The sequence below is a fragment of the Leptopilina boulardi genome, unplaced genomic scaffold, assembly GCF_019393585.1.
Source record: "Leptopilina boulardi isolate dan_hultmark-lab unplaced genomic scaffold, ZJU_Lbou_2.1 LbouV2_55, whole genome shotgun sequence".
NCBI classification, from domain to species: Eukaryota; Metazoa; Arthropoda; class Insecta; order Hymenoptera; family Figitidae; genus Leptopilina; species Leptopilina boulardi.
In genome coordinates this window covers 1,294,401-1,307,470 of record NW_026138000.1, presented here as the reverse complement: position 1 = coordinate 1,307,470, position 13,070 = coordinate 1,294,401, and the positions used below count along the sequence as shown (strand labels likewise).

The 13,070-nt window shown below is 21.2% G+C and overlaps 2 protein-coding genes across 2 annotated transcripts; one reads left to right on the top strand and one right to left on the bottom strand.

Annotated features, from left to right (window-relative positions):
- Positions 1 to 1,400: 1,400 nt before the first annotated feature.
- LOC127290067 (eukaryotic translation initiation factor 4E-1A-like) lies at positions 1,401 to 7,558 on the top strand. Its single transcript, XM_051318452.1, has 4 exons — positions 1,401 to 1,557; positions 2,110 to 2,288; positions 6,732 to 7,049; positions 7,385 to 7,558. The coding sequence occupies exons 1-4, from the start codon at positions 1,459 to 1,461 to the stop codon at positions 7,497 to 7,499; spliced, it is 711 nt and encodes a 236-aa protein (XP_051174409.1). The 5' UTR covers positions 1,401 to 1,458; the 3' UTR covers positions 7,500 to 7,558.
- Positions 7,559 to 8,307: 749 nt separating this feature from the next.
- Positions 8,308 to 11,794, bottom strand: LOC127290038 (uncharacterized). Its single transcript, XM_051318410.1, has 4 exons — positions 11,461 to 11,794; positions 11,227 to 11,346; positions 8,651 to 8,778; positions 8,308 to 8,549 (listed from the first exon to the last, which is right to left on the bottom strand). The coding sequence occupies exons 1-4, from the start codon at positions 11,792 to 11,794 to the stop codon at positions 8,421 to 8,423; spliced, it is 711 nt and encodes a 236-aa protein (XP_051174367.1). The 3' UTR covers positions 8,308 to 8,420.
- Positions 11,795 to 13,070: the final 1,276 nt, after the last annotated feature.

Sequence of the window (13,070 nt, the reverse complement as noted above, 5' to 3'; positions counted from 1 at the left end):
TTTATATAAAATGTATAATCTATTATTATTATTATTATTATTCTCAATTTAATATTTATTAATTAATTATGTAATATATTATTTATTTTTATTATTATTATTAAATTGTTATTAATTAATTATCTATAATATATACATATATATATTTTTTTTTTAGCGAAATTTTTTTGTACTTTTTTATAAGGAAAATTTGAATTGGGAAAAAAGTATAAAAAAAATTCGATTCATTTTTTTTTTGAAATATATTGTGATCCGAAATCTTGTGTAACTACACAACCCTGAACCCACTTGCGGCAACCATCTTGCTGTTTTGTCTCTTTCTTTATACATATGTTAGACAGAGACAAAATAAAAAATGGCTACCGCAAGTGGGTCGACACCAGATGGCGTATCGCAGCTCTACAGTTCCCAATAGATGTAATACATTCATAGATATTTAATAATAATTTATTGAAAATAATGATAATAATAATAAATATTATATTGATGATAATAATAATAGATTATGAATATTTTATTTAAAAAATAATTACAATAATGATATAAATATAATAAAATTATTATTATTATTATTATTATTATTATTATTATTATTATTATTATTATTATTATTATTATTATTATTATTATTATTATTATTATTATATACTTAAGTATATTAAGGAAATTAGTATATTTTTTATTAGGAAGCAATATAATTAACAAAAAAAATAAATTCAATAGTGAAAATAGTTTTATATTGCTTTATTAAAGTTTTCTTATTATTAAGCATTTTATATAAGCGCGCTTTTTTCGACCTATAAAAGAGTTGTCGTAGCGCAAGCGCAGTAGCGTTTAGGTAGGATCATTGGCAACTCTGTTTTCACAATGAAAATGAAATTAAGGTGCTTTTATACCTCCCAGTATTTTGGTCAAACAATCGGCTGAATTAAATATTTTCACGGAGAATCACTGAATTTGATTGGCTCTAAACAATATATTCAATTTTCACAGTGGAAATGGAATATTTGTCAGAGCCAATCAAATTTAGTGATACAATCGTGAAAATTCAATCCAATGAATTGCTTGACACTAGAGGTGTGAAAAAGTACCTTAATTGGGATCTGAAATACTGCGATACGCCATCTGGTGAGAGCCTTGTTGTGGTGGCCATGTTTTCATTCCGTGTTTCTCTAACATATACAAAAGAAAGAGATAAAAAACCAAGATGGTTGTCACAAGAAGGCTCAGGGGTGGGTCAGTTTCGCGTGATTTCTGATCCCAATTGTGGACAAAAGCGTTATACTTTTTTTCGAAAGAAAAGAAGAAAAAAAAAATAGTTATCAACAGAAATTGTAAATGTACCATATTTATCAATGCAACATTTTTCTCCCATTGAGTTTCCTATCTCTTTAGATAAAATTTTTTTTGTTTTAACGACCAACCCAACTCTGTCGTTATTACTAAATTTTTCCCAGCATGCCATTGCGTTGCCTTGTCAATGAGGTTCTTTCAATGAAGGAAACTTTTAGAAAGCAAACTAGTGATATGGCTACAAATAATTCCGAGGATATGGAGGTATGAAACAAATAAAATACACACTAATAATTAATCATCAATTTTTGTCAATTTTTTTCATAATTTTATTAAAAACAATTTAGAATATTTATCTATTTACAAAAGAATTGCTAAAATACAAAAATACATTTAACTTGTCTATAATCTTCTCTCACACACGTCTTCCCCCACTCCACCTCCCCTCTCAACACCCTTTCTCTCTATAACAATTTTCCCTTCTCGATTGTTCTAAATAATAATAATTTTTTTTTTTTTTTATGAAAATTTTTCTAAATTATTGTTTCTTATCGTAAAAATTGTCTTATCAAACTAATAGAGGTTAATTTTTGTTATCGAATTATTTTTGTTTTCATTACACATATATATATATATATACATATGTTTAATTATTTTTTACCGTAATAATTGTGAAGGGAAAAAAAATTAGTTTTCATTTTTTTCTTTTTGTGATTATAATTTTGCAAAATTTATATATTAATATTGAAAATAATTAACAATTGAAAAAAAAATGGTTATTAAAATTGTTTAAAAAAAAAAAATTACAAAATTTAGGAAGTTGATAAAAAAGAATTGGAACTCGTTAGTATGGAAGAATTTCCACCTGAGTTGTTAATTAAACATCCCCTTCAAAACACGTGGACTCTTTGGTATTATGAACAAGATCGTTCAAAATCATGGGAGCAAAGTCAACGTGAAATTACCAGCTTTGATACGGCTGAAGACTTTTGGAGGTATTTTCATTTTTTAATTATTAATTTTATTAAATTATATTAATTAAATTTTGTAAATTAATTATATTTTTTGATTTACTTAATAATTTATTTATTCTTCGTTTTTTTTTTTCAATAAAAAAGTTTCTTAATTAATTTTTTTACAATAATTATTATTATAATTAATATTATTTTGAATTTATTATTATAATTATTTATTATAAAATAATTATTATTATTATTTATTTTTCTACATAATAAATTTTATTTATTCTTCGTTTTTTTCAATAAAAATGTTTTTTTAATTAATTTTTTATTTAATTATTTATTTATTTGTTTATTCTTCGTTTTTTCAGTAAAAATGTTTTTCAATTAATTTTTTATTTAATTATTTATTTATTTTGTTTATTCTACGTTTTTTTATCAATTATTAAAAATGTTTTTTTAATTATTTATTTATTTAATAATTTATTCATTTAATTATTTATTTACTTTGTTTATTCTTCGTTTTTTTCAATAAAAATGTTTTTTAATTAATTTTTTAAATTATTTTTTATTTAATTATTTATTTATTTGTTTATTCTTCGTTTTTTCAGTAAAAATGTTTTTCAATTAATTTTTTATTTAATTATTTATTTATTTTGTTTATTCTACGTTTTTTTTAACAATTATTAAAGATGTTTTTTTAATTATTCATTTATTTAATAATTTAATAATTTATTCATTTAATTATTTATTTACTTTGTTTATTCTACGTTTTTTTATCAATTATTAAAAATGTTTTTTAATTAATTATTTATTTAATTATTTATTTATTTAATTTATTAATTTAATTATTTATTTACAGGGTGTCTAACGATTAGGGAAAAGTCAGGGAATTTTAAAGGGTTAGGGAAAAATCAGGAAATTTTTACATTTAACTTATAAAAATTTTTACACCATCCAATATTAAATTATCGAATTTCTATTTTTAGCAAAATTTTATAAAGTTGGATTTTATAGTTATGCAAAATTTTCAATTTACATTTAAAGAAAATTCGATTTAAAAGAATATCTATTTCAAATTAAAAATTTTTTCATAGTTTTTAATTTTTAATGGTGAAAAAAATTTTCAGGCAATACTTGAAACAAGGTTTACAGATTTTTAAATACAATTTTTTTTTTTTTTTTTAAATAATAGTAATTTTTAAAGAGTTAAAATTAAATTTTTAATGAAATAATTGAATTTCAAATGATTTTGTTAATTTTCAGAAAATAATTAAATATTTTACAGAACTAAAAATAATTTATTAACTAACTGTTTGGATAACATTTTTTTAAAACTAATTGAATTTTCAGAGATTTATAATTTTGATTTTTGAAATTAATTGAACTTCAAGTGATAAATTCAAGTTCGATATAATTAAATTTCAGGAGAGTTATAATTGGAATTATTAAATTTCAAAAATTATGAGATGGGAAATTTTAGAAATAATTAAATTTTAGAAAGTTCTCCAACATTAGGGTGGTTTTGTTTTTTATTAATTTGACACCGCAATTGACCATTATTTCTATGACTTGACATATGTTTCTTATTTGACTCCCTGAAGAGGAAATCATTTAGATTTCGAAACGTTGGAGTAAACCTTTATTAAAACAACAATGGTCCGAATGTTATCGTTTTATTCATACGAAACCTTCTAATTAAATTTTAGAAGCTTTAAAATTAAAATTTTGGAAAATAATTGAGTTTTTGGTGATTTTGAATTGAAATTTTGAAAAATAATTGAATTTTAGTTGTTTTTGGATTGAAAAATTTGAAAATAAATGAATTTCAATTGACATTTTTAAAAATAATTGAATTTTAAAAGATTTTGAATTGAAATTTTTGAAAATAATTGAATTTTAGTTGATTTTGACTGGAAAATAATTGAATTTCAATTAAAACTTCATAAAATAATTAAATTTTTAATGATTTTGGATTGAAAATGTTTAAAATAATTGAATTTTAGTTGATTTTGTATTGAAAATTTTAAAAATAATAGAATTTTAATTGATTTTGAATTGAAAATTTTAAAAATAATTTAATTTCAATTGAAATTTTGGAAAATAATTGAATTTTAGTTGATTTTGACTGGAAAATAATTGAATTTCAATTAAAACTTTATAAAATAATTAAATTTTTAATGATTTTGAATTGAAAATGTTTAAAATAATTGAATTTTAGTTGATTTTGTATTGAAAATTTTGAAAATAAATGAATTTTAATTGATTTTGAATTGAAAATTTTGAAAATAATTTAATTTCAATTGAAATTTTGGAAAATAATTGAATTTTAGTTGATTTTGAATTGAAAATTTTGAAATAATTGAATTTTAGTTGATTTTGAATGGAAAATAATTGAATTTCAATTAAAACTCTATAAAATAATTAAATTTTTAATGATTTTGGATTGAAAATGTTTAAAATAATTGAATTTTAGTTGATTTTGTTTTGAAAATTTTAAAAATAATAGAATTTTAATTGATTTTGAATTGAAAATTTTAAAAACAATTTAATTTCAATTGAAATTTTGGAAAATAATTGAATTTTGGTTGATTTCGAATTGAAAATTTTGAAAATAATTTAATTTCAATTGAAAATTTGGAAAATAATTCAATTTTAAAAGTTTTTAAATTGAAATTTTTAAAAATAATTGAATTTTAAAAGATTTTGAATTGTAATTTTTGAAAATAATTGAATTTTAGTTGATTTTGACTGGAAAATAATTGAATTTCAATTAAAACTTTATAAAATAATTAATTTCAATTGAAATTTTGGAAAATAATTGAATTTTAGTTGATTTTGAATTGAAAATTTTGAAATAATTGAATTTTAGTTGATTTTGAATGGAAAATAATTGAATTTCAATTAAAACTCTATAAAATAATTAAATTTTTATTGATTTTGGATTGAAAATGTTTAAAATAATTGAATTTTAGTTGATTTTGTATTGAAAATTTTAAAAATAATAGAATTTTAATTGATTTTGAATTGAAAATTTTAAAAATAATTTAATTTCAGTTGAAATTTTGGAAAATAATTGAATTTTGGTTGATTTTGAATTGAAAATTTTGAAAATAATTGAATTTCAATTGACATTTTGGAAAATAATTGAATTTTAGTTGATTTTGAATTGAAAATTTTGATAATTGAATTTCAATTGAAATTTTGGAAAATAATTGAATTTTGGTTGATTTTTAATTGAAAATTTGGAAAGTTATTGAATTTTAGTTGAATTTGAAATGAATTTTTTGAATGTATTTGAATTTTAGTTGATTTTGGATTAAAAAATTTGAAAATAATTGAATTTTACTTGATTTTTAATAGAAAATTTTTTAAATAATTGAATTTTAATTGAAATTTTTGTAAATAATTGAATTTTAGTGGATATTGAATTTAAATTTATTATTAAATGCTAATACCCACATTTAAGTTATAAAAAATTTTCTCGTCGTCGAATATTAAATTATCGAATTTCTATTTAGCAAAATTGTATGAAGTGGATTTTATATTATGCAAAATTTTCAATTTACATGTAACTAAAATTCGATTTAATTTCTATTTAGCAGAACTTTTATAAAGCATTTTTTCTAATACTTTTTTCAAAAATTTGAAATTAATATAATTTCAATTTAACGAAATTAATGTCTAATAAAAATTGACAAAAAAGGAACTAAGTAGAATTTTTCATTAAATGAGAATTCTGTTAAATAAGAATTAGTTGGAATTAAAATTTTCTTCAATAAAAACTTTGTTTAATTAAGAATTTTGTTAAATAGAAATTCTATTAATTGTAGATTTATTCAATGATTGTTAAGTAAATATTTTTTTAAATCGAAATTTACTAAAATAACAATTCTGTTGAAAAAAAAATTGTTCTTTATGCAATTTTTCTTGACATAAATTCCGTTAAATTTGAAATTGTATTAATTTGAAATTCAATGTACTAGAAAATCTGCTTTATATAATTTGACTAAATAAAAATTTGATAATTTAAAATTTGAAGCCGTAAAACTTCTTTTAAATTAAATGTTGAGAATATTTATACGTCCCCTCAATTAGTTTAATTATTTCACTTAAATATTTTATTTTTTTACGAAACATTATTTATTTAGTTCAAATAAATATAAAATTTGTGGATAATAGACAGACAAATGATTTAATTGTATTAAATTAAATTTTATTTGATCAAAATAAAATTTTTTTTAGTGTAATTTAGATAAGGGAAAAGTCAGGGAATTTTTTTCTTAGCAGTTGTTAGACACCCTGTTTAATTTATTATTTATTTATTTATTTCATAATTTATTCTTTGTTTTTTCCAGTTAATAAAAATGTTTTTTTCATTAATTTTTTATTTATTAATTAATTTAATTTATTTATTCAATTTTTTTTTTGTCCAATTAAGAAAAATGTTTGTTAATTTTTTTGTTGTAAATTTTGCAGTTTGTACAATCACATTAAATGTGCCTCAGAATTAAGAAGTGGCTCCGATTATAGTATGTTTAAACAAGGAATACGACCAATGTGGGAGGATGATGCTAATAAAAGTGGAGGAAGATGGCTAATTAATCTTGAGAAAAAACAAAGAGCCACTGAATTAGATCGTTTTTGGCTTGAAATATTATTATGCATGATTGGCGAGGGATTTAATGAATTTTCCGATGATATATGTGGAGCTGTTGTTAATGTTAGGCCACGTCAAGATAAACTCGCTCTTTGGACAGGAGATGCACATAGTTCACAGAGCATTATGGAAATTGGGTAATTTTCTTTTTTTTTTCTTTTTAATTCAATTTACAATAATTATTTTTTTCGACTGTTTTTTTTTTTTTACAAAATTTTTAAACAAAATACATTTTTTTTTGTTAGTATATAATGCCGATTTTCTTCAGATCTTCTTTATTTTAATTATTTAACAAATTTTTAACTAAAATTCTTCACTAAATTTATTATTATTATTATTAATATTATTATTATTATAATCGTATATTACGATTTTTATTGAAAGAAAATTGAATTTTTTTTTTTTTCATTTCTATTCTATGAGAGAATGAAAAATTTATTTTTCCTCTTCGAATTTTTTTTGTTTTTTCTAGACGCAAGTTAAAAGAACGCTTGAGGATTACGTCAAAAGTGACAATAGGTTACCAAATTCACAGTGATACAATGGTTAAAACAGGAAGCATGACCAGAAATACTTATACAGTTTAAAAAAAAAAAAAAAAAAGAATTTATTTTTTTTTCTGAAAGTTATCCAAGACTTTGATTATCAAAAGTCATGACTATTTTTTTTTTTTTACGTTTTGTTTGCCTATTAATTGTCATTTAATATTTCGTTCCTTTTTTTTTCTTTCTAAATAAGTCTTGGTTTTTCTTTCTCTCTCTCTCTCTTTTTTTTCATACAAAGAATTCTTTCATATTGTTATTTATCAATACTTTATAAAAAAAGGAAAAAAAAATTGAATTTACTTTTTCTATAATTACAAAAAATAGCGGATAGACATATTTAAAAAAAAAAAACATTTAATGTTTAACATTTAAAGCAAAAGAGAAAAAAATTCAATTATTTTTGGTTGAGATAAAAAAAAAAAAAATAATTATATTTCATTAAAGAAAAATATGAATAGAAATGAAATTTTTATTATATGTATATATATTTTTTTCAATTTCATAAAATTCGTTAAAAAAAAAATCGAAAATTTGAATACGAAATTAAAACATATTCTCGTATCAATATAATAAAAACTATCATCAAATTTTGCTAATTTTTTATTGTCAAATATTTCCAAAAAAAAAAAAAATTAAAAACTCATTTCAAGATCTTCTTTTTGTATTTTTCTACATGACTTTTTTTTCATTTTTTTTTTCTTTTCTTTTCTTTTTTTTTTTTTTAATGATCTGAAAGAGTTTTGAAAAGAAAAAATTTTCTTGCTTTTATTTTTTCTTCTAAAGAATATATTTAAAGAAAGAAAAAAAATTCTTGTAAATGATGATGGTAAGAAAAAAAAAAAACATCAACTGCAGCGAATGTTCATATATATTAACGTTTACAATAAAAAAAATTAAAAAAAAAAATACATATATACATTATAAAAAAAAAAAATAATAGATACATTTTTATTTATTATGAGTTCAATAACTTTTTAAATAAATATCTTCTATCCAATCACAAAGATCTCTTCTTCTTACTTTGTCGAGAGCATAAATTAATTTTCTTCGCCAATTTTCAAAAGTTAATTGTTCTTGAGACATTCTTAATATCTGAAAAATAAATAGAAAAATTTTTTAAATAAAATAAAAATTTCTTCTTTTTTTTTTTTAAAAAAAAAAAAAATATCCTTAATTTTTTGGTTTTTTCTAACCTGATATGCTTTTTCTTTTAAATCTGAATATTTTATTTCCGTTTGATCAATTATCATTTCTGTTATACCTAAATATCGCGCCAAATTTCTCCATTTAATTCCTATTCGATCGCTAATTTCAAGCATCACTGAAAAATAAAAAAATTATATCATTTTTTAATGCAGAAAAAATAATTTACAAATAATAAGAAGAAAAAAATTGAGGTTATGTTTATGATTAATTTTAATTTAATTATTTTAAAATGAAATTAGTTTTTATTTTTTGTGTAATAGAGACGAATATTTTTATTTTTATTTACTTTGTGTATTTTTATTCCAAACTATTATGAACATAATCTATAATTCTTTTTTTTTGCTTTAAACTATCATAAACATAACCTAAAATTTGCTCTAAACTATCATAACTTAACTAACATAACCTACAATTTTTTCATTTAAACTATCATGAACATAACCTACAATTTTTTATAATTAAGATAAAAGTATCGTAAACATAACCTACGATTTTGTGCTCCAAACTATCATAAACAAAACCTACAATTTTGTGCTTTAAACTATAATAAACATAACCTACCATTTTTTCTTGAAACTATCATGAACATAACCTACAATTTTTTCTTTAAACTATCATGAACATAACCTACAATTTTTTATAATTAAGATAAAAGTATCATAAACATAACCTACAATTTTGTGCTCCAAACTATCATAAACAAAACCTACAATTTTGTGCTTTAAACTATAATAAACATAACCTACCATTTTTTCTTGAAACTATCATGAACATAACATACAATTTTTTCTTTAAACTATCATGAACATAACCTACAATTTTTTATAATTAAGATAAAAGTATCATAAACATAACCTACGATTTTTTACTTCAAACTGTCATAAACATAACCTACGATTTTGTGCTCCAAACTATCATGAACATAACCTACAATTTTTTATAATTAAGATAAAAGTGTCATAAACATAACCTACTATTTTTTGCTTCAAACTATCATAAACATAACCTACGATTTTGTGCTCCAAACTATCATAAACATAACCTACAATTTTGTTCTTCAAACTATCATGAACATAACCTACAATTTTTTTATAATTAAGATAAAAGTTTCATAAACATAACCTACGATTTTGTGCTCCAAACTATCATAAACATAACCTACCATTTTTTGCTTTAAACTATCATGAACATAACCTACAATTTGTTATAATTAAGATAAAACTATTATAAACATAACCTACAATTTTGTGCTTCAAAGTATCATAAAAAAAAGCCTACAATTTTTCATAATTAAAATAAAACTATAATAAAGATAACCTATAATTTTTTTTATCAATAAGTAAAACTATTTTTTTAAAAATAACCGTTTCTTTAATCAAAACAATCATAAACGTAAACTCTAATTTTTCAAATCATGTTCTAACTATCATAAACATAACCCTAGAATTTTGTTTTGTCTAAACTATCATAAACATAACCTAGAATTTTTTTCCTCCAAACTATCATGAACGTAATTTACAATTTTTTGCTTCAAACTATCATAAACATAACCAAGATTTTTTTCCTTCCAACTATCATGAACATAACCTACAATTTTTTATAATTAAGATAAAAGTTTCATAAACATAACCTACGATTTTGTGCTCCAAACTATCATAAACATAACGTACAATTTTTTGCTTCAAACTATCATAAAAAAAGACTACAATTTTTTATAATTAAGATAAAACTATAATAAAGATAACCTATAATTTTTATATCAATAAGTAAAACTATTTTTTTAAAAAAATAACCTATATTATTTTTGTTTCTTATTTATTATTTCTGAGCAGAAAATAATAGGTTACGTTTATGATACTTATGTAAAATACAAATTAGGTTATTTCTGCAATATTAGTTAAATATTTTGAGGCAATGTTACGAATATTGTTGCAAGTTTATTGTGAGTAATAAACATAACCTCTAAAATTTTTTTTTAATCGAGGTAAAAGGATAATAACATATCTAATTTTTTTTTAATAAAGGTACAATAATCATAAACATAACCTATAATAAGAGTAAAACTCAAACAAAAACCCAATATTATTTAAAAATCAATATAATAAAACGATCATAAACATAACCTATAAATTTTTTAATGTAAAACGATAAGTAAATATTTTTTTAAAATCAATTTAGTAAAACGATCATAAACATAACCTGTAAATTTTTTAATGTAAAACGATAAGTAAATATTTTTTTTAAATCAATTTAGTAAAACGATCATATAAAACATAACCTATTATTTTTCTTAAAAATTAAAAACGTACATAAATAGATATAACCTATAATTATTGTAATCAAAATAAAACTATCATAAACATAACCTTAAAAATTATTATAATCAGAAATTTATCAGATCGATAGCATTAATTAGATGTTTAAATTGAAATTTTATAAATGAAATTCAAATAAATTATAACTGGGCTAAAACTAATTATAAACATAACCTATAATTTTTTTTCGTCTCTATATTAATATATATATATACTTATTAGAAAAATTTCTTTTTATAAATTCATACCTTTTTGTTGAAAATTTCTTTTTTTACACAAATCACTTTCACAATTTTGTTGTGAGAGAATTGCAATATTTTTTGTAATTTCTAAATCATGTTCAATAAATGTTGATGTATTTGCAGTGACTAAATTCAAAAATTATAAAAATTAATCATTAAAAACGAGTGAGGGCATTAAAAATAAAATAAACAAAAAAGTAAATAATTTTATTTTTTTTATAATTACAAAAATCAAAATACCATAAGAATTAGTAATAAACAAATTCAAAAATTCTTTCTCTAAATTACAATTTTCCTCTCTGGACAATTCTTTTTTTTGAATAGCATCCAAGGCAAAATTAAAAGATTCTATTTTATTATGGTCAATAATATTTCTTTTTTTCAAAACATTAAAAAGTTGATCAAATTTATTGATACGTTCAAATGTTCTTTTTGAATTAATTTGATTGACAAAATGAAATTTTAATTTTTTTAACGATTCATCGTCTAATTTTATGTGTTTTAATTTATTTAAAATATTATTTTCAAGAGATTTATAGTCTTTTGCAAATGCACTATTTACTTGTATTTCCATTTTTAATTATTTATTATAATAAATAAATTAAGTAATAAACTAAAAAAAAAAAAAAAAAAAAAATGGTAATTTTTTTTCGAAAATTTGTCACATTTAGGTTATACGGACAATTAAATTTAGGACAACGCACAATAGAATAGCAAGAACTTTTTCTCTTTTATTCATGTTTGCGAAATTATTGTGCGTAGGCTTTAAATTATAGAGAAACCTCTCATAAAGACAATTTTAGTGGGGGGTTCTCTTAAAGCGCAGGTTTTTCGCGTGATGAGAAATTGATGCGCAGTGACCGTTTGCGCATGGCGGTCTATTTCAAAATAATGTAAAATTAATTAATTAAATAGGTAATTAAAAATAGAAACTAAAATACGTTGGTTTGCAAGCGCAGTGACATCATCAAAACATTGATACCAATCGCGAACAAAAAGTTTGGTTTATGTTCCTCTTATCCATGTTTTTCGCAATTTTGCAATTTTTAATGCAAATGTTTCTCGACGGCTTTTAATTATTTAATATTTATAATTAAAAAATTCAGTGCCTTAAAATCATAAATCAAACTTTTTGTTCTCTATTGGTATCAATGCTTTGATGACGTCACTGTGAACCAACGCGTCAGTCACGCAATGCAAACATTTAGGAACATATTGCAGAAAGGCCTTAACGTGCTGTAAAATTTAGTAGGTTTGTACGGAAGCGCCTATATAAGGTTATTCAAGTTGGGTGTGGGAAAGCCAAGATGGATGATGGCTGATTGTGCACAATCAGCCATCATCCATCTTGGCTTTCCCACACCCAACTTGAATAACCTTATGCCATCCTAATGCATGAAGGCATACTTACAAAAGCGAAACCAAGTTAAGCAGCGTTTACAATATGCGCGTTGGATGTGGACGCAAACGTGTACCTTATGAGAGAGAGGGGTATAGATCTCCTTACTCCTCTCTCTCTCTCTCTCTCTCTCTCTCTCATTAGGTACACGTTCGCGTTCACGTCCGACGCTGCTTTAAGCTGAGTCTACATTGGGCACGTTCACGTTAGGGATGTGAATTGGAAACGAAAAATCGATTGTCAATTAATCGATTGACTTTTTAATCCTGAAAATTCGAATTTAATCGATTAAAAGTCGAATTTAATTGATTTTTAATTGGCTTTTTCAACGATCAATTTCCATTATTCGATTAATCGCATATTATTAATCGATTTTAATCGAAAATCGATTTCGACTTGCACATTCCTAGTTCAAGGCCTAAGCACAATAGAAACGTAACCGAAATCGTAA

What these genes read in the sequence shown, in the direction of transcription:
- LOC127290067 (XM_051318452.1), top strand. Translation starts at nt 1,459, where the DNA reads ATGCCATTGCGTTGCCTTGTCAATGAGGTTCTTTCAATGAAGGAAACT. An exon ending in ATAATTCCGAGGATATGGAG is followed by an intron (nt 1,558 to 2,109) that starts GTATGAAACAAA and finishes TACAAAATTTAG; the next exon opens with GAAGTTGATAAAAAAGAATT. An exon ending in CAGAGCATTATGGAAATTGG is followed by an intron (nt 7,050 to 7,384) that starts GTAATTTTCTTT and finishes TGTTTTTTCTAG; the next exon opens with ACGCAAGTTAAAAGAACGCT.
- LOC127290038 (XM_051318410.1), bottom strand. Translation starts at nt 11,794, where the DNA reads ATGGAAATACAAGTAAATAGTGCATTTGCAAAAGACTATAAATCTCTT. An exon ending in GTTTATTACTAATTCTTATG is followed by an intron (nt 11,347 to 11,460) that starts GTATTTTGATTT and finishes TTTTGAATTTAG; the next exon opens with TCACTGCAAATACATCAACA. An exon ending in TAAAAGAAAAAGCATATCAG is followed by an intron (nt 8,550 to 8,650) that starts GTTAGAAAAAAC and finishes TTTATTTTTCAG; the next exon opens with ATATTAAGAATGTCTCAAGA.